Source organism: Corvus kubaryi, unplaced genomic scaffold, assembly GCF_017639235.1.
Source record: "Corvus kubaryi isolate FWS band 111438036 unplaced genomic scaffold, C.kubaryi_AGA036_p1.0 37394, whole genome shotgun sequence".
Taxonomy (NCBI): Eukaryota; Metazoa; Chordata; class Aves; order Passeriformes; family Corvidae; genus Corvus; species Corvus kubaryi.
The window spans coordinates 9,073,089-9,094,436 of NW_024581133.1; the positions used below are offsets into that span (position 1 = coordinate 9,073,089).

General features: G+C 40.3%; 1 protein-coding gene across 2 annotated transcripts in view; it reads right to left on the minus strand.

Annotated features, from left to right (window-relative positions):
* The window catches only part of LOC121670023 (protein FAM169B-like), a 36,489-nt gene extending 15,515 nt beyond the window's left edge, over positions 1–20,974 (minus strand). Inside the window, exons 1-3 of one of the 2 annotated variants that reach the window (XM_042039720.1) lie at positions 20,768–20,974; positions 8,579–8,712; positions 5,743–5,842 (exon numbers count right to left, since the gene is read on the minus strand). In XM_042039720.1, the coding sequence (XP_041895654.1) occupies positions 5,743–5,842; positions 8,579–8,712; positions 20,768–20,801 (268 nt within the window). In that variant the 5' untranslated portion in view covers positions 20,802–20,974. Of the gene's footprint in view, positions 1–5,742; positions 5,843–8,578; positions 8,713–8,913; positions 9,075–20,767 lie in introns of those variants that run through there. The other variant, XM_042039719.1, reaches the window with a different exon arrangement.
* Between the last annotated feature and the right edge of the window lie 374 nt (positions 20,975–21,348).

A 21,348-nucleotide genomic window follows, 5' to 3' on the forward strand; every position in this document is an offset into this window, starting at 1 on the left:
AGTTCAGTAGCAGAGTAGGTGTGAGTGGCATTTGGGACAGAGGAGCTACCTGGATAAAGATTACAGTTTTCAAGTTTCTTTCAAGCTATCCCCTGCCCCCACACACATATTTGCATATATTTGAGTGCACATATTTGCACTCATGCAAGTCAAACACAAAAATTCTCCTATCTGCGTTATCAAACAGCTTTTCAGCTCTCTCTGTGATTGAATTTCTATCTATGGGTACCTTTAGAGTACAAACTCCTAAATCTCAGGATGGACAGATATTCTCCAAGGTTCAAATGCACACAGAGAAGTTTCTATCAACAAAAGACAGACACAGACACACATAATAAGATACACTTCTGCTTCAGGGCAAAGTGTATCAGCAACCCACGTAAGTCAAGTCCTCATGTAGGTGTGATGCAAAACTTGCACCCCACTTCTTCCTATCTTCCTCAGTTTTTCACATATGCAGGAACAAGTATTTAAACCCTACTCCTACATGTTCATCTCCAGAATTCATTGCCTGCCAATAGATTTACAAGGAAAAGACTTGAAGCAGCAACAGTGACACTGAAATTACTTCCAAGCCTTGTTCAGAAAGAAAAGTTTTGACATGGGGTCATTTCAAAGGATAGAGAATAAATTTTAAGGGTTTAGATGAGGTTTTGGAATAAACACAGAAATCTGATCATTTATGACCACAAACACATCAAACAGCAAATATTTCAGCCAAAAGAACTTTTAGTGTCTGTACAGGGGTGACATTAACCTAAAGTACATGGCCACGACTTCAGGATTGCTCAAGAACACCAGTATCTTTAATATTTTCAAATAGGGCAGCTACCATGTCTATTTTTATATAGAAAGATAAAACAAAATATAATACAGGAAGAATGTTGCAAAGAACAGCACAGAGTTCACATGTTTTGAGTCCTAAGAGAGTGCTACAACAACTGGCTCTAAACTACCCAGCTAGAGACAAATATAAGAAAGTTCAAAACCATCTCTGTGTTAGAAACAAATTCACACACGAGGAAACAAAATTACTTTAAGGACAGGATTGATCATTTACCTGTTTTAGCCTCAGGTTATACAAATGTCACTGATGCACACAGGCTAATTTCCCTTTTTGCTTCAGACTCTATCACTCCTGCTGGCTTTAAGGCTGGAGATTCCGCTTAGCTAACTTATATTCCCAATAAATTATTAAAGCATGTGCCAGGCAGCATTACACTTTGAGTGCTGGGTTAACAAGGAAGAAGTATTGCACGCAAGGGCAGATGCCTGTTTATAGCACCAGACTCAATTCATTAAATATTATGCACTTACTTGCATGGGAGTTTCATACTCTTTCTGTGATGGATTCAATCTGTTCCCTCAAACCCTTCCCTCTGCTTTCAAATGCAGCAGCCACTGCTCCATTACACATCCATGAAACATGCAGCTACAAAGGGAGCTGAGTCACACAAAGGGGACATAGTGGGCCAAATGCTGACTTTAATAAGAGCTGCAGTGAGGTTTGGCACACAGTTCAGACATACAAGACACATAGTAAAGGCCAGAAAAGTTTTTAAAAGCTTTGAGGAAAATAGGAAGATGCATAACCATGTTGGAAGGAGTTGCTTTTATAGAACATTTACTGTGCTATTCAATAATTTAAATGTGTGGAAGGGAACACTAGTTGACATAGCAACTGTCACATCGCATTATTTGAGCAACCTTATCTATATGGATGCCTTCCTTGAAGGAAAAACATTTCTCCAGATTTCACACAAACATATGTACTTTGCTTTTTGTTATCATTTTTCAAGTCAACATCTGGTCCGCAGTTAAATCCGTCCATGCTTCCCCATATTCTCATTTTCATTCTATAATCAACTTTGAGGAACACTATTTCAAATGCAAACATGATTTGTGAGACCACATGTTCCTTCTCTCTCCCTTCCCAGTCTTGCTGTTCTTTCCAAGACATTCAGTTAAGTTGACCTGATCATAAGAGATGGAGTTATTGCCAACACACATCACGGAACCCTGTGAATCACAATGTGTGTGACTACAATGACCTTGCAACTGCAAGACTTGATGTGCTTGATCTTGTAGTTGCAAGACCAGGTGAAATGCATTTCAGGTCACAGTTAATGAGGTTTATACATGCTCAAGTGGGTGGTTTGCCCTGTAAGCACCAGCTTGCTAAACCTCAGTACTTTCATCACCTGCAGTCAGACAAACAGAGTGTTGCAAGAAGCTGACAGGCAGTGGAGCACAGGATTCCACAGCACACAGGTGTTTGGAATCCAGGACTGAGATGAATTAGGCACCAAGCGTAATGCAATTGTGATTATGAAATGTCAACTTTTGCTGGGCAAACATGGATCCCTTCCCAACTCAGGCCTAGATTATATTTTTACTTCCTAGGCTATGCTGGCCAAATGTTCCCACACTGGTGTGCAACTATTTAAATGAAATGTGCACATCAGGACTCTACACAAAAACCAAAGAAGAAAAAATAAAGCAACATGCAAGCTTGGCCCTTCTTTTTCCCCTGCCTTATCCAAATTGCTGAAACACATCCCTCAGTCACAAACCAAATAAAGGTGATGTTACATATGAGATGTAATTAGAGTTTGTTTAATACATATCTAAGATAAAGAAGGGGTATATTCTGTAAAGTCATCTTTAATTCTGTCACTATTTCAGATTGATGACATGCTTAAAGAGGTTGCTTTTGCAAGACTTCCACTATGGAAATACTCTGATACTGGAGCAAGCTCAGAAATCCCACACTGAACTGCATTCTGCAGCACTGACATACCCTGACTAGCTGGGTCCCCAAGTTCCCCATCTTTAAAATGGAATAAGAGCATTTCTCAGTCTTTTCTAGGAATTTTATCCAAAAAAAATATACATTAAGGCTTGGGAGGCAGGCAGATTCCTGCTGGAATGGCAGCCATTCAAGTACCTAGGTAGATCTTTCCTGCAACCAGTTAAAATTTTCTTCTATAAGTCAAAGCTTCACTCAGTGATTTGTTGCAAATGTCTTGTGATAAATGTTCCAAGGCATCTCACAGTTATTGTGAATTATTATATGCAGCATAGAGAAAATGCCACAATAAGGTATGTTTATTTAGTGTTATAAAGACGTTAATCACCCATGTTATGCTCCGTAAGCCCTTACAATGCAATTTACATTCTCATAAAAATATCTGTACAGATATACTAACAGAACACAACACTTAGCCCATCAAAAATAAACTAAAAATGCTTCCAACCAAGACCAAGTCCTACAGAAAAGCTGCCATACCCATTTTCTCTTTGAAATATGCTGATCATTTCAAACTACAAGGTACACATTGCTTCTGGACAACCCATTTTATCATGATGATCAGAAATAAATCTCAGTGGTGGAATCCACCCCTCTTTAAACCAATTTTCAATAGTTAAATGCCATCAAACTGAAGCACACTATGTGGGGACAAGCAGGAAATTTGCTTCTAAGAGCTCCCCGGCTGGGGAAAAAAACTAAAATGCAGTGGACAGGTAGGGAAAAAGAAGAGATCAACTACAGCAAGATTGTTTCCCTCGTCCATCTGGATGAAACTTGTTTCACAAGAAAAGTGTAAAACTCAAGTGAGGAAAAGAAAGTTATGTAACTTGTTAAATGTTTTCATTTTCTGCCCGTAAAGTAAAATGTTCTTAAAGTAACAAAGACTAAGTTAAAATATATTGCCTGTCTCTGAAGGAATTGGGTTTTGAATCAATTTGATCTGTTCATTGGTCAGAACAAAAGGTCATGTAGGTGAGCAAACCTACAGGTGGAGTTGCCACATTAGCAGAGTCTGCCACCCTAAGACTCAAATCCAAATCTGCTGAGCTGTGGGAAAAATTTTAGGACAAAATACTTCAAATGTATACATCCATATGTATAGGTATGCACACACACCCCAGCAGGCTTTAAAGAACTAACGAAAATTTATTAAAACTCATCTAAAGAAAAAAAGTCGCATCAGTCAAATCTGATGTGTGCAGGAAGACTGGTCACATGTTTATAGTATATAAAATACAGAAACAAAGAACTTCCAGTAAAATCCTTTAAATCATACTTTTGGAAGGAAGTATCAAAGGCCAGGTGATGTAGGCCTTATTTAAATAACCAGACTTCCTGATTTCTCTGTTCCTCTGACTCTGGACTGGTAACTTAAGCTGAAATTTTGCAAGGGGGGGGTCACAGCAGTCAGTCAGGCTGCTGTTTATAATATAATAAGGTGTTTATTCTGCTAGGTTTGTTTTTAATGAAGATAGCTATCATGTAATTAAGGCTCCAATTGGACTTGTTTGACTTGTTCCTGTGAGAAGTCATTTTTTCTTGTGTGCACATATCTCATTAATACTTCTTGTTCCTAATACTGTGAGATCATTTAACTGAAGAGCTGTGCTAAATGCACTTTCACCTGCATCTATTTAATAATTCTTTATTTCTGCTTTGTAGTTACAGATCCAAATTCCTCTTGTGCAACCTAAGCTAACTCAATGCTGTTTTCAGCTCCGTTCCTTTGAACATGAGTCAGGAGGTGAGCACAACTGCACTAAGAGGATCTGGTGTAGATGCTTCTCTCCTTTATCACACCAGTGACTACCTCTCTTTGGAAAAACATTAATGGAATATATAAATTAGTGTCAGGAAAGTAATTCTACATCAATAGTTTTAGAGGGACCAGAAAGTCTTTTGACTACCCTTGGAACTTGGAAAGGTCTCCTACCTTCTACTGTGAATCACAGCCCATTAGCAAAGGTCCAACTGAAATCCGACGTAGAAGGAGCTGGAAAACTGCAGAGTTCACCTCTAACCACAGGTGATTTTAATCTGCTTTTTGTTCTTCTGAAGAAATTTCCTGGTTACAGGGTAGGACTGAACAATGAACACTTACACTAACAGAACCTGTTCTAGGAGTGCAAGATCATTACCTGACACACTTCAGAACTGAACCAAGAATTTTGCTTTGCCTTTGCTGTACTATTAAGAATACTGACTATTAAAGCCTTTCAGGCATAATTTATAGCTTATCCTTTTAAAAAAGTACACTCTTAATGACAGATGTCATCAGTTTGCTGCCACATTTGGAAGCTGGAAGCTTAAGAGGTTTCATGTGTTCTGTATTTCCTAAGTGACACAGTGAGTCAATGCAAAAGTTCATGTCCTCATTGTAGATACTCCAAAAATTCTACAGCCCATTGCTTCACAACACCAAGACTCCTCATTTAATCTACACACCAGCAGATAACCCTCACACACCAGTACTGGAAATAAAAGGCAATTAAACCTAGGGCTGAAAAAAAAGTCATAAAGTAAAAAAAAGAATATGAATAAGAATCAGTAAGAAGCAATACAATTTCATACCTGTATTTTATTTTTTAAGGATTTCGGGATTCTATCCAAACTATAATGTGTTAAATTTTACATCATTCTGAATTAGAAAAAATATTATCCTGTCGAATAAAGCCAGAAAGAATAACAGATTTACCCAAGGTGATTTTTCAGCTACCAGCAGAAAATTTATGCATAGAATTTAAAAGCCCTGATTGTCAATTCTTCCATCTAATCAGCAGCCCACTGACACAAATCCTTAATAGATAAACTGAAACCACTTCATATCCAAAACAAAACCCAGAATATTTAAATACATAAATAAGCAGGCCATCTTAAAGGTTAAGAAATTACAACTACTCAAATTTCAAAATATTTTGACCAATTCTAACCTGTCTCCTTATCCTTTGGATCAGTTAACAGCAACAGTTTGCAAGCAGGATTATTTCGGTAGAGAGGGACAAAACACACACAGGAATCTTCAAGTTTAACCTAAAAAACAAACAAGCCCTGTAGCTCTTTGTACTGCAGAGCTCACAAGAAGTACTTCATGTATCAGATGCACTTATGACATATTTTATTGACATGCTTTACTGACATGCATGGTACAAGCTTAGCACAACACCCTCTCAATCCTTAACTTCAAGGCACCAAAATATACATAATATTCTAATATTAGCCATAAGGAAAGTTAATTTAAAAGAAATCAAGCTACTGAAGCTAGTGAAGACCTTAAGGCTGACTTGCCCTGGTGAGTACATAACCTGGCTTTGAACACTGTCACACGCAGACAAATGGTGTTATGAAAGACCAGACACATCAAATGAAAACAAATACAACTTGCACTTCTTACAGCATCCTCCAGCTGAGGACTTGTGGTGTTTTGCAAACAATGAATTAAGCCTCAGGGTACAGGGAGTATCAAAGCATTAGGGCAGTGCCTGGGCAGTTTATCTTTGAGGCATAGCAAGGGTAGATAATTGGCACAAGGTGGTTGAGTTGAAGGCAAAGCTAAAATCAAAATGCAGCTCTCAAGCTTTTGCTCTTAGACTAAACTTCTAAATGATATGACACACAAACACAAAATTACTGTGCTCAAACAGTTCTATATGCATGGAAATGACGATTTCCATATGAATATTGCAAATGCTGTCATGTAAGTTTAGGTACAGGCAAAGAGCGTGCATGACTTAGCACAGTATGTACTGTACTTTCCAAAATCTGGTCCATTGTGTATGTGTGGGTGTGCCTCTCTCTCTAATTGCACCCATTTGTCAGTTTGCTAAGAAACTCAAATCAGTCACATGTTACATTTAATATTTCTTGGTACATGGAAGAAATATGAATATGGATTATTCAGGATAACAACTCTAAGCTGAAACCAGTGAACCAGTGTTCACTAGTTGATGACTGCCAGAATCCTGGAAGCATCTATGCAAACACTGGACTCCAGGAAAGAAAACCTTGAAAACTGTTTGAAATCTGTATTCATGAGCTTGCCTAAATCTCAGTCTGTTCTGGGGATTCAGTCGTTCTTTGCATGCTTCAAACATAACAGCATCGATGTCATAATGGCACCTGGGAGCATTTCCATAATGAAAAAGCCAGGACTACTTCCAATAGTGCCATGATTGTTATTTTGTTTGATAAGGTAATGTGCACTTTCACAGGTGTTAACAAGAGCAGCACGAGCCAAGCATAGCTTTGTGCGTGGCCACTGCCAACAGGCTTCCATCCTGACTCGCAGTAATCCTTGCTATTTGTGTGCTGGGTGCTTGACCAAGCCATACCAAAAAGAAGTTCTGTGACCCCAGCAAGTGGGCTGACAGCCACTTAACTCCTGTGAAATAATTATTCACTGTTGCCTGTCCTGCCACTTGAAACCTGCTTTAATTCAGATGCAGAAGGGGAAAGAATGCTTGGTAATGCAGCCATTATCCAAACACCTAACCCCTGTCCTTCAGGTTATAGGTATGTAACAGAGATTGTTAGCTGGGATGTTCACTGGGAATAGGAGTTTTGCTTTATTACATTTAAATTATTTTTAATTACAAAACATCACCATTCTTTGAGCTATTTATTATAGAGCATAAGGAAAAAGGCAATACAGCAAGAACACTACCATTACTTATGCCCTTGACTGGCTGGCTGACTGCAGATTAGATTAGACCTGAATTAAATGAAGGCAAAGAGAAATGTGTTGCTATGAGACTCAAATCAGTCATGTGATATATTTAAGGGCTGGTGACAAGCCACAAAATCAAGACAGTTGTGAATCAAAAGCCAGAAGTCCACCTTTAACTGATCTCAGTGTGAGTGGCTATTGCAGGAATACACTCAGCACTGCCTGGGATTTTAACCTCTCCTCCCTTCTACTGGAACAGCAAATAAACCTCTGAAAGTACAACCAGGCATGAAAGGTAAGGACACAGAAGGCCTAAACTGGGGGATCTCTGCATGTTCAGTCTGTTTGTATTTAACCCTACAGGCTCCACTAGAGGGCATTAAAAGAGTATTTAAACCCAGTTACATTCCCGGCTCAAAGCCGAAGTTGAATCCACCTGGAAGAGCATTTTTCTAGAAACTACTGCACATTATTTTCCTAAATTGCAGCAAGGCTACCGTATTCTAAACATTCATTTTAACTAATCCAATTTCTGCTTTGATAGTACAATAACAGGTACCTCAGCACACCTTTTATGATCTACAAAGTGCTAAGAATTAAAGGTTTCACAGGTTGACTGAAGTAAAAAATTTTAATAGGCCTGTTCAGCCATCTCTATTCCACCCAGGTGTCTTAGGAACAGAATTCCTTTGGGAGAAAACCATTCTCAAAATTACCAATATAAGTATTGGAAAGAATGGAAACAAAAGATAGACTGTTGTCACAATGCCTGTGTAAACTGCACAGTAGAGGCAAAGTACAGAGCAGCACCATGGCATAAATCTATAAAATTCACTTTTGATTCAGTCCTGTACGGAGGCAGGTCAAGACACAAAGTTCATCAAAGTGCTTCAAACCCTCTTCCACACTCAGAGGGTTTTAGATTTGGGATTTAAGTTTATCTCTCATTTACAGCACGCAAACTATTTGAAACAATGCAGGATTATTTTAAGAGATCTGCAATCCAGCCACACCAGTTTACCCCTATTAACAGACCATGAGCACAACCAATCAATTAATTTGCAAATATCTAACTTGCAGCATGAGAAACATCAGCCTACTACCTCTCCTCCTCCCGGGATGGAAAAAACATCAGGAGTGGACAATGATTTCTTCACGAGTTTTTCATAGTATGTTTCAGCATCTGCTTGCAGAGCCTCTGGATCTCCTGCTACTGTATCAACCAAGTAAAGCTGACCTGTGATTAAAATAAAACACAAGATACTTTTACTTTTTAAATTAACTAAGAAACATAAGTCTTAAAACCTCAGTTTCCCTGGCAGCTGCTTGGCGTGGCTGGGCCTTAATGATCTCATTAGAGCCTTCTGTATAATCCTAGTCTAAAATAGTAAGGCTCATAAAAACCTATCTGTATGCTATTTATCTATATGTTATTTACCTCTTGACATGCAATTTTACAAAGCAGAACCATGACAGCACCAAATCACACTTGTCTCCTTTGAATTCAACAAGCACAGTCTCAAATTTCTCTAGGCATAAGTAAATTGCTTTACAGCTGGAAGAGAAAAAAAAATTCTTCAAAATACAGCCTGAGTTTAGCACTGTCCAGAAACATAACAAGGAAAGAATTCCAAAGCTTCCATTCTTTCTTGGAAGACAGCCCCTTTTTGGGTCAGTCTACGATCTGTTGTTTGTCATTAACTTTTTCCTTCTCTTTTTTGAGTAACATCAGATGGGCATTTTCACAACAATGAAATAATATAAAAAATTTACCTACAAAAGACTTTCTAAAATAGTAACATCATCTTTTATGCAACTTAACTTTGAATCAAGGCGACTCAGTGCTGGAGGGTATTTGTTAACTGCATGCAAACAAAAATTACATATATCTGATGCTTGTTACCTAAATGCAAAGTTCAACTTGGTGTTCCTCAAGAAGCAATGACCTCCTCCTGATATAACAAACCAGACTCTCTGGTGGCTCAGCACCAGCCCAAAAACACAACAGGAAACATGTTAACAGCCCAAACAATATCCTACAACTCTTCTATCACAGGAAGTCAATACCTTCAATTTAAGGGGCTTTCAATCAAGCTACACCTGCAACTCTTGTAAGCCCCTAACTAAGGATCAAATCTTCTACCACACAGCTGTAGCTGGTATCTTAGCTCTGAATCCTACATTTTTAATCATGGTTTGGTCTCACATGGCAGCTCCCGTGGTAAGTTAAACGTGAAATAACTGCACTGATAGTAAAGTAAATGGCTGAGTCAATGAAGAGTCTTAAAAGGACCGGTGCAAGAGCTGTCTATACTAAGATTAACAAACTATGAATCATACAGGTACCTATATACATATTGAAAATGATACCTTTCCACATAAAAGTAGGAGCATGGGATTTGTATTAGCAGGTCAGACTATTCACCCATGGTCCCACCATTCTGCTTCCAGCAGTGATCAGTATCTGATTCCTCAGCAAAATGATAAGAAAATTAAAATGCTTAAAATGCTTTAAACACTATTTTCCTGCCCTTTGCAGGCAACCAGCTTCCATCCTGAGGCTTGGCAGCAAAGCTGTGTACTCAGAATGCTGAAGAGAAGCTGCTCTGTAAATGGGTTTCATAGCATGTTCGTATGTGACAAAATGGGAGAGAAAAGAGCTTTGCAACACTGGCAAGTCGAGTCACAGTATAAAATCCCAGGCAGTACTTAAACACCATCGAAGCAAAGAAGTTATGTCAGGAGAGAAATTAAAGATTATTATTCAAAACTTTGGTAATTCACAAAAGTAAATTTACTAGTAAATTAATCCTTTACAAAAGAGCAGCATGTAAGACTTGAGTTTAGCACAAAGAAAAATATTTGCTAAGCTAATAAATACTGTTCATGAGGTGCTGCTTACAAGGCTCCGTCCTGCCACAGTGCAGCCAATGCAACTTAACAGCACAGTCGTGTTTTCTCCTCACTGAACAAAGCAATTAACTTCCTGCTACATAATAAGCTTGTACTCTAAGGAAACAAGGCCCACTTGAAGGACGAAATAAAGTCACAGATTAGATAATGAGGCACTAGAGAAAACTTCTGATCAACTTTCCATCAATACAGCTTTGCACAAAACTACTCTCTTCCTCTAAGAAATACTTTTAGATTTCCAGTGAACATGTCTTTCCTGTGCAATACACTGAAAAGGCCCAAGTGAGGTAAGAGCACATATTCCAACAAAAGCAAAATCCAAAAATTTTTCATGAAGAAAAAAAATGTCGAGGGGGTAGAGAGAGCGAGGTTCCTTTAGGAACAATATGGAACAGAAGTGTCACTTTAGGGTACTCTGGAATGGCCTCAAGAAGTCAGTGGTGCTAGGGCTGGCTTTTGTGAACACCTCCCCAAAATGTGCACACGCATGCACATACCACTCATACTGCTCAGCTGCCATAGGCAGGGGAAAAATCAGTTGTCTGGATTTCTTTTTATGTTAACTGATGTATTTCCAAGTTTTTCCCAGTACAAAGTGACAAAATAACATTTGCCCAGCTGTATATGTCCCTTTTACACTTCTTTTGTATACAGACACAAGAAAAAAAACCCTCAAAGTCCGTAACTATTGTTATTAGGCATTCAACTAAATCAATTAATTACCACTGGCTAACAGGATATTATAAAGGTTGCTAAATCAAATGCAAAATAACCTAACTTTGCTTTAAAATAAAAGCAGTGCTGTTCTCCCAGGAGTGCTTCAGTCTGAGGCCCAATCAGCATCTTGGGATATCAAAATTATGAAGTTCCAAGGACTTTTGACCTAATTGGAATTACAGGATTTTATGTGAATTTGATCTTACCTAGCAGCAACAAAAGAGCACGTGGTGGCAGCCAGTCTGCCAGGACCCTGCCAGCAGCTCCTGTGAGGGGCTCTGTGCTCAAAGGGTTACCCGAGTCACAAAAGGGGCCTCCTGCTGTAGCCACAGAGGAGGGACCATAAACCAGGAGAGTAAATTTAGAACGGGCGGCCTCCTGCACTAGAGGGATTCCTGACATTGGGGCTGACATCTTAAACAGCCAAAGCTGCTAAACAAGGTCAAGGCACCATCGAGGTGGATGGTGGAGCAGCAGTGGCAGGACAGACAGGTACCAGCCTTTGTCTTCTGCAGGGCACGGGCATTCAGGGCAAAGGACATGGAAGCTTTGCAATTCCACAGGGAAAAACTTATCCAGAGACAAATAAATGAGAAACCCAACGAGCACATTTCCATTTCAGGCATACAGAATAGATTTTAAAGCAAAAACTAGCAGCGCATCTGCTTCTCTCTTTTGTTTCCATGGAGCAGTCTGGGCCACATTCTCAAGTGAGGATGTGCAAGTACATCTCCCCTCACTCTGGTGATCTGTCATCAATTTGCACTAAGAATCTGATTTTTTTAAAGTGAAAAGCTACAGCTAAAACCAGCTATAAATACCAGCAGGCACTGCCCATACAGCTCAGTCATCTTTAGATCCTACCTTCCAGAACCTCAGCCTAAAACATTGTCTAACTCTGACAAAAAGGAATAAACCAAGGCCCCTGCTTCAGTGTAGACCCCTAAGCTCATATTTTTCTACTCCCACTGCTATTGCACCCCTTGTCTCCTCCAGAAGAGAGAACTGGATTTCATGGGGGTTTCATCAAGTGGACAAATATACTCCTCGAAAGGTAAAAGTCACACAAATTTTACTTCACTTAGGACCCACAAAGATCACTATGTGGGAATCCAGATATCTCATCAGCACACATATGTTCTGCATCAGGTAGATAAATGCAATCACAAAATGGGAGACAGTATTCTACCCTAAACTAGAATTAATTTTTGTGAATTAGAGACAGACCCCCATCATTACAGATTCAGCAAGAATTTCATTCTATCAGGTAAAGTAAGCAGGAAATATTTTTCCATGGGCAAAAGAATTTATTCTCAATACAACAGAAAACACATGGTGCATACAGTCATATGTGAAATTCCAGAAGTGAAACTACAGACTGTTGTAATGTCCAAAGGTAAAGGAGATACTTCCATCTAATCAGATATTCTGAAGCTTCATTGAAAAGTTATTTTTGACCATGAAGCCAATACACAATTTACTAAACAAGAGCTATTTCCTAGAACCATGGCATGGTTTGGGTAGAAAGTGACTGTAAAGAGCATCTCATTCCAACCCCCTGCCATGGGCAGGGACACCTTCCATTATCCCATGTTGCTCCAAGCCCTGTCCAACCTGGCCTTGAACACTTCCAGGGATGGGGGATATTTGCTTTCATTGTTAAGAATCTTCTATTCCTACATTCACGTGTAGCTAATTAATACTGTTCCCTTAAGCCAACAAAGTTGGTGATGCAGTTTTGTTTCAGACTAGACACACCACTGTCTTGATTAAGATGCATTGAGGTATTGCTGGTCCTCCCAGGAAAGTCAGACTTGTTGAAATGCCCGTTTCAGAGATTTGTAAGGGCATTTAGAATGCAGCCAGATTGTAAAGCAAAATACATCAACCTCGCTGTAGATGAAGCATGAAAAGTGTTATGTCTGAAGTGAATTAATCATTTATCCTACAACTACTTTTTCATGTTCAACAAACACAGAGAAGGATACTACATGCATCCATTAAGAACTGTATGTTTACAGAAGAGCCATCAGTCACCACAGGATTTGTATCTGGATTTTGTACATTTGGGCAAATTTGTGCATAATTTTACATGTAAAAATATGAAAAATACCTCCAATTTCTAGTGCTGTAGGAACAAGAGAGATAAAAAGGACTTAACATCTCCAATTTTCAAGTTTCTTTTTTTTAATTCAGTTTTGCCATTTCTAATGCTTGCAATAGCAGCACTGGCTTTGTTTATTGGCTTTATTTTAATGTTAATATATTTCACAAAAACAAAAAAACACAACCACAAAAAAAACAACTTCAGCAGGTTTTAAGTGTTTCTGATGATATTCTGAAGGGTTTTGTCCAAGAAGTATCTTCCTTTTTTTTCTTTTAAAATCAAAACCCACTTTTCAATATGAGACGAACATGCACCAAAACAAAATGACAGTATATCATGTCAATATATAGGAGGGAGTGTTGTTGTAACTAAACCATGCAACTGAGACTAGAACTCCTATGATTTATTCTTAACACAGGTGTGGCCCCTAACAAATCACTGCATCTTCTGACTGGTTTCTTATCAGTTAAGTGTACATCTTATCTACCACTTCAGAAGGGTGTGATGTTTTCCTTATCAGTGCCTCTGAAGCCACGATGTAAAAAGACTGAGAAGTCACATAACATAAATTGTTCTCAGTTCTCCCGTGGACTGTCACTGTCATACTACGGAAGCACAGCCAGGACAGTGTCTATTGAATAACTATTTTTTTTGCCCTTCTAAACCACACACACATGATTGAAGTGCTGTCCCTCACCCTCTCACAGGAGCAGGAGCTCTGTGATAAACAGCAGGGCTTCACATCAACTCTTCTCCTTCCCCTCCCATGAGCCTGAACAACTCCAGGCATGTGGTTATCGTTAGACAACCATATTTGTTTAACCTTTCAAAGGAAGGAAGAGGTCTTTGGCACACTCCCAGGAGTACACGCAGAACCTGACTCTCACATCCTGAATTTAATTGAGCAAATACATGTCAAAAACCCAAATTCTGGTGTAAGTGAAACTGCAGTATCATAACAACATGTGGTGGCAGCGGAGCCAGCGGGTAAATGCCAGGGTGCGGTATCTGTCCAGCACTGCAAGGCAGCTCTGCACCACGTGTGCACATCATCCATGAAAACAGTGTCCTTCCACTGCACTGCTTTCCCTCATTACTAACAGAACAAGAACTCTTGGAATATTCAGGATGCAAAAGTTGCATTGGCACCAACAGGTTTGTATGTTTCAATCCCAAAATTCCATTCATATATCACTATTCCATCACAACTCAAATGGCAAAAAGGGCTTCAGGAGACAAACTAAATAAAAGTTTCTCTCTGTAAATAATCTTCAACTGTGGAATCCATAACTGAAGGCAGAGGGGAAAAAATAATCCTAATACCACTCCCAATCAAGAAACCTGTTTGATTAATTAGATGAGTTCAGCTATACATGTCATTGCTACAAATTTTGTCACTTAAATGGAGGGCAGACCAAATGTTAGGTATTCCAAACACAGGCTGCTATCCTGCTAGCTATGCTGTTCCCACAAACATATTTTTACTACTGATTTCAAAAAAGAGAAGAAAAAAGCTTTAGGTATACGCATATATTTAGTTGGCTGTAGATGAGAAAAGGCTCTAAAAAATGTCAAACACCTTCCATTTTCACACACTTCCATGAGCTCTGAAGGCCTTCAGAATCTTCTATTACCAGGTCTACAATACACATGTTATTCATTTTCCAAAACTTAAGGTAATCCACAATTTTTGAAATGGAAAAAAAAAAAAAAACAGACAAGGAAATTAAATAATTGATTTAATTATTTAGCTTTTTTAAATAAAAATACTTAGCTGAAACCACATTAATTAAAATGTTTTGAAGGCTCAAAAAGCAAGTGTATATTGAGGGAAGTCACAAAATGGTGAGTGCATATTGAAGGGGTATTTCCTCCACTTTAACCTGCACTACTCCCATAATGGAAGTTCCATCAAATAGGTTTCAACTTTATCTATTTTTCCTCAGATGGATCTTTAGCAGTGTTACACTTACAAATATAAAGCCACATCCAACTCATAGTACAAATAAACTGAAATACATCTGTGTAAACAGGCTACCCCTGTCCTATTACACACACAATGCACATCTGGACTGGCATGTCTAGCAAAAAGTTTTAACCTAATGTAATTGAAAAAAGCTGAGGTATTACAGCACAGAAACAGACTTTACAAACAAAAACTGCACCATACTGTTAAACCATGGAAGTGCTACCAGCTGTAGCTATGACATATCAGAATTCATACTTCTGCACATTTAACTTTGTTTTTCACAGAGCTTAGATGTAAAAAGAAAGAGGCAGCTTACAGAATAATTCAGGGAAAAAATACAATGCTGGAGAAAAGGGAGATTTAGGATTGTCATTAATTGAGGCTTTAAGGTTCATATTCACATCAGGTTTTCCAAGGAAATTCTATCAATTCAGTGGGATTACTGCTAATACCTCTGAACTTGTGAACATCAGCATCAAGTTCTTAATAAATACTGGTTTTCATACAATCAAGAAATGGGCAGAAGTGTCCCAGGAACAGTCTAACTTTGACTTTTCAGGCAGAGATATGGATTTTGGAATCATAAAATGGTTCAGGTGTGAAGGGACCTTAAAGATCATCAATTCCCTGCCATGGACAGGGACACCTTCCACTATCCCAGGTTGCTCCAAGCCCTGTTCCAAACTGGCCTTGGACACTTCCAGGGATGGGGCAGCCACAGCTTCTCTGGCTTCAAACTTGTCTTTTCTTGCATTTGGCAGCAAAAAAAAATCAAAATTTGTCAACTTAATTATTTGTCTATCCCCTAAACAAAATAAAATATACAAGTTTTCCAGAACAACTGGAAAGAGGCTGATTTGAAAGGAGAATGACAGGAAAGAGTCTGTGAACAGTAGTAGAGCTTTTATGAAGCACAAGTGCAAATGTAGACAGTGGCAATTCAATCCTTTACCAAGATGGAAGGTAGAAAGGAGGATGCATTGGTCCAAAGTCAACCTGTAACTTAAGGGAAAGGAGGAAAACAATTACTCCCATCGTGATAAACAAGGAATAGTGAAATGGCAGGAAATGACAACTGAGTATGACAAATGGTCTAGCACAGAGGTGAATTCATCCCATGGGGAGAAGCCAGACAGACTGACAGGACAGTCTCAGAAAACGGCTGTATTTAAGTAATTAAAACTTATTACTGAAACACACACTGTTACAACCTGGCACCAGGGCTAGGATTTAAGTACCACATCAAATACATTTCCCCATTACTACCATCATCCAAAGGAAGTGTGAGAAACCTAAAGTCACACCACACACAGCCCTTAACATCACCTCATACGAACTACAGCACCATGTGGCACACCAGCAGTACCTGAAAGCCCTGCTTTGCTATCAGAAAGGACAGTATTCCCCCAAAAAAAGAAGTAGTGATGAAAATCTGAGACAACTGTCTGGATTTTCAGAGATACCAGCTTCAAATACCACATAATTTGAGTTGAAAATGCTTTACATGTGACAGGCCTACTGCTCCCACCAGCAGAGAGCATGTCTGCCTAAGAAAGCCCAGCAGCCTTTCTCCAAATTACTTGCAAGGAGCAATTTGCACAGCCAGAATAATCTCAAAAAAAAGCAACTAATTTGGATTGGGAGGAGGGGGGAACGAAAGAAACAACAAAAAAATATCCTTTCCCCCAGTAATTTCCACTTTGCTAAATTTATTACACGGCTGCAAATTAATATGTCACCTGCACCAGCTATCACAAGGCAGTCTCAGAACTTGCTTTAATAAACAGCTGCCAGTAGTGGAGGAAATACGGAAACATCTCTCTTGCTTCTCTGTGCCATTGTGTCAGCTATTCTACTTGTCTTTGAAGGTGCTCCAAAACCAGCATGGCTCTGCTTTTCCCTTTTTCTCCTTTTGGGAGGAGGAAAAACCAGATAAGGAAAAGACAGGCTGGCAACAGAGGGCTAACTCTGTGCTTGCTGTGCTCTTGACAGGGAGGCTGAGCGTGTTCAAATTCAGTTTACACAGGCTCTTCTGTAAGGACAAAAGAAACCACTGCTGGTGGTTAAAAATGCAAAAGGTTTTGATTGCAATTGCTTGACAATCAGCCAAAGATATGACTAGTGGGAAAAACACAGCAAAGCAGCTATGACCAGAATGGAAGAAACAAGGAGAAACACATGGCTCGACTTCAGAGCAGAAAATTGACTTAGGCTTTGCATAAATGACAGCATACCTCCAAGCCTGCCTGATCCACAGTCTGCCTGGAATGGGAACACGTAGGCTAAAAGCAGAGCCTATTAAAAGGCATAATGTTTCTAAACGACATCTGTTACGTACTAATAAGCATTACTTAAAGGACACAGGCCTTAAAATTGCTACCAAACGTGCACTTATCTGAAACTGCTGCAAGGCAGTTACCACAATGTCACATGACACCATGGGAATCTGAATAATAGAAAATGTTTTTATTTAGTTTGGCTTGAAATCATTATGCAGGAAAAATATGGAGGCACTTTCTGAGATTTTGAAACTGTGCAACTTCACAGGAATGAAACACCAGCAAGAATTACATCAGCGGAGCCATTTACCATCTGTTGTCAGTAATACTATAAAGCCCAGCCACCAGACAGCAGTTTCAAAGGTTACAAACACAACGTTTTTAAGCATCCCCAGACCTCTGGGTAACTGAGCAGGACACAGTTTCCTTCAGATATGTGCGACTTGGGGGTCTGCCAATCATTTTGCAAAGACAACATGCCAGAGCTGGGAATTGCCAGGCGAGGCGTTTGGAAGTCTCTCAGTATGCGACCTTTACACAATGTGGCAAATACATACCAGCCTCATCACGTAGGTTCCTATAACACACTCTCAGCCATAATGCCTGCACACCTCCTACTTGCAAACTGAAACTGGCTAGACTTTCTCCTGTGCTGTTTGTTTTCCCAAACTTTCCCTCAAGGGCAGGAGTGTGTTCACTGAAATGCTACTATGTTAAGGGACTCTGGTTTGTTTGCTGGGGTTTGGGCTGTAGTTTTCCTTTGAGGGAGTTATTTAGGATTTTGTTTCCTTATTTCTTTTCTTTCTAGACCGTAACTACATATTTAGGTTAAAGAAAGCAAGGTTTCAACAACTTGCCTTAGCTGTGGCAATGCTATGACAGCCCTTACCCCTTGCATATATACACAGTCTGAGTAAAATTCTACCTGTTCTATATGATACTTTAGTTCCAGTGTAAGAGTTTGGTTGTTAATCACCCTCATCTTAGAGCTCTGAGAAGCTTTTCTAGATGCAGAGGCCACATTCCTGATAGTGCCTATACTCTACCTGAATTTTGTGGTTCCACCTTCCAGGCTGTTTACCTCCTTCCTATAAACTGATTAACACGGATTTCATGGAGGGCAGGGAGATTTCCATCTTCCTAGAGAGACAGATGGAAATTTAAGGCTTCATTAATGCAATTGCCAAACTAGATATACAGGTTTCTCATCCAGTAACTATTTCTCAGGCTCCAGAGCTGTATATACATGGTTGCTCACTGTTTCTGTTAGGTGGTTAACACAGACAAATCTGACTTTCAAGGTGTTCTATAATCAAAATGAATTTGCAAGAAGGCTGAAGTTAAAACAAGAACCACAAGTTCTAGGTCAACAGCTGGCCTGCTTCTCAACAGCAAGGTTTGCCTAGGACCTGTAAAGAGGCTTAGAAACCTGACGTGTAAACAATCTTTCCCTGTGAGAAACAGTTATACGAACAGTCCTCAAGACTGAGTTATAGCATCTCAATTACAGCACAACATGAACTGGAAAGCAGCATTTGCACAAGAGCTAATGGCTGACTCTATGTGCTCTTAAAGTGTACTGCATACTCAGCTTGCTTATTGCCAACTGCCCCATAATTATTTTAAACATAGATCTCTCCAACTAAATAACTACGCCAAAACTCAGACAATACCTAAAAACAACACCAGCTGTCCCAAAAGAGGAAGGGGATGGAAGAACAACTATTCTGAACATTCAATCTGAGGGTGATGAAAAAGTCTGGGAAAAACGTAGGCATCAGTTGAACTGCCCAACACCACAATGCTCCTTGGACATGAAAACCCAAGTTCTAGTCATCTAGAGATATTTAAGAACATCAGTAGAATTGAGAGTCTTCAAAAAAAAAAAGAAAAAATAGCATTATTACAAATGTTTGACTTCCATAAGTGGTTGATAGGAGGGGAAAAATAGAGCAATCTGACTGCAGTGCATTTAGCCATGAGCAGCTAGAGGAACTAATGAACAACATCATTATTTTACTGAAGGGGATGAAGTAGGTGCTTTAGATAAATGGCAGCAACTTAAAATGTGTTTCAGAAGATAAATTCACTTTCTCTCCATTTACCTGCTAGCGTGACAAATTAAGAAAGAAGAGTATAAAAACAGAGCAGGAGGGAAAGCAGTGCAAAAGCTAACTAAGGTGATGCAATGGGTCCTTATCCAAACAAGTGAGTGAACAGAGATTCTTGGAACTCCTCCTAGTTAAACACAAACCCAGAACACTGCACATGCCAGACTCCCATGGAAATCCATGGTGGAGCATGTGCAGAAGTCCCACCTATGCTAAAATCATGTCCTTTACCAAGCACTGGGAGGTTGGCCATTTGGGAACTGACACAATGTTTGTTCATTTCAAAGCAGTCCACCAGGTACTGAAGGGCTGAGTTCTGCTGGGCAGAGCACCTCTTCACCCACTGCCAGAAACAACAGCAAATCAACTCCTGCTGAAAGGAGATGAGCGGAGATGAGCTGTTTCACAAAGAAGTTCATCCTGTATTTCCATGTACTTCTTGTTCTACAGTCACATTGTCAACAGCAAAGAAAAGGTTTACTGAATACTTTTTAAAGGAAGGGTACTATATACTTTATGTATATAATAATATACTCGTATAACATACTTTGTACAATACTCTGCAGTTATAAAGCCTTTTATATATCATCTCAACATGAAAATAGTCCAACTAGTTATTTTGGTGTGGACAAGAACCAACGTGTTTACTGCTCCTTTTGTCCCTGTTAAACCCTGCTGCTTTTGTTAAACCGTGGTTTTTGCTCAGTTTGGGTAACTGCCGATGGTGCCTTTGAAAATGGGTATTTTTATGCAGTGTTTCCAATGCTCTTTAATAGCTGAGTACTTGAGATCTATTGAAGACTTGACTCATCCGCTTGTGCTGAGACCCCAAACACACACTGCAGACAGGGGTTTGGAGATCAGCCTCTCCCCAGCATCACTTGCCGAACCACAGCGCACAGGAATCACCAGGCCGGCTGCCTCTGGGCGGGCTTGGACTAGCCGAACACCTGGAAAAGTGACCGGTACGCTGGGAAATGGGAAAATAAACCCTGCAGCACCTGCTCTGGCTGAGCCTGTGCGCAGGAGTCGGGCTGCCCGCCTCCCTCAGGCACTGCCGGGAGCGCGGCCCTGAGGGGCCCGGGCTCGCCGGGGCACGGCCGCAGACGACCGGGCACAGGTTCCCTCCAAAGCTCCGAGTGTTTTGCGGCGTTTCGGCCACCCGTGGCCACCCCGAGCCGCCTCCTCCCTCTTACCCGCGGCGGCTCTTCCTCCTCCCTCGGCCGCCATCACTTCCTGCGGGGCGGCGCGGGCAGCCCTGAGGGCGGGCCGGGCCCGGGATGGCGGCTCAGGGGCCGGAGGACGCTGGAGGACGGCGAAGGGCGGGGAGCAGCGGGGGCCGTGCCCGGGGAAGCGAGGGGAGGCTGGCGAGCCCGGCGAGGCCGGCTGCAGGCTCAAGGAATGCCCTCAGCCCCCGCCATCAAAGCAGGGCCTTGGGCGAGGGCCAGCCCCCGCTGCATCTGAACTCACAAAACTCCGACACAAATCCCAAACTATTTATTTAAAAGGTACAGGATGACAAACCATAAACCTGACGCCTGTTTGCTTTAACGCGGGTGGCATGAAGCAGAATGGTTACGAGGAAAAATAAGTACAAAAATGACATTTTTATAGCATTCTTCAGTGACCACTGTCAATCTGAAAGAGGCTTTTGGAAAACTTAAGCAGCTGCCTGCTGTTCATTACACAAACCATAAAACTGAGGTATAGGGGCTAAAACCAATACACAGCTGCCAAAATTAAAAGTAGAATTCAGGAGGTGACCCAGGGCAGCCTT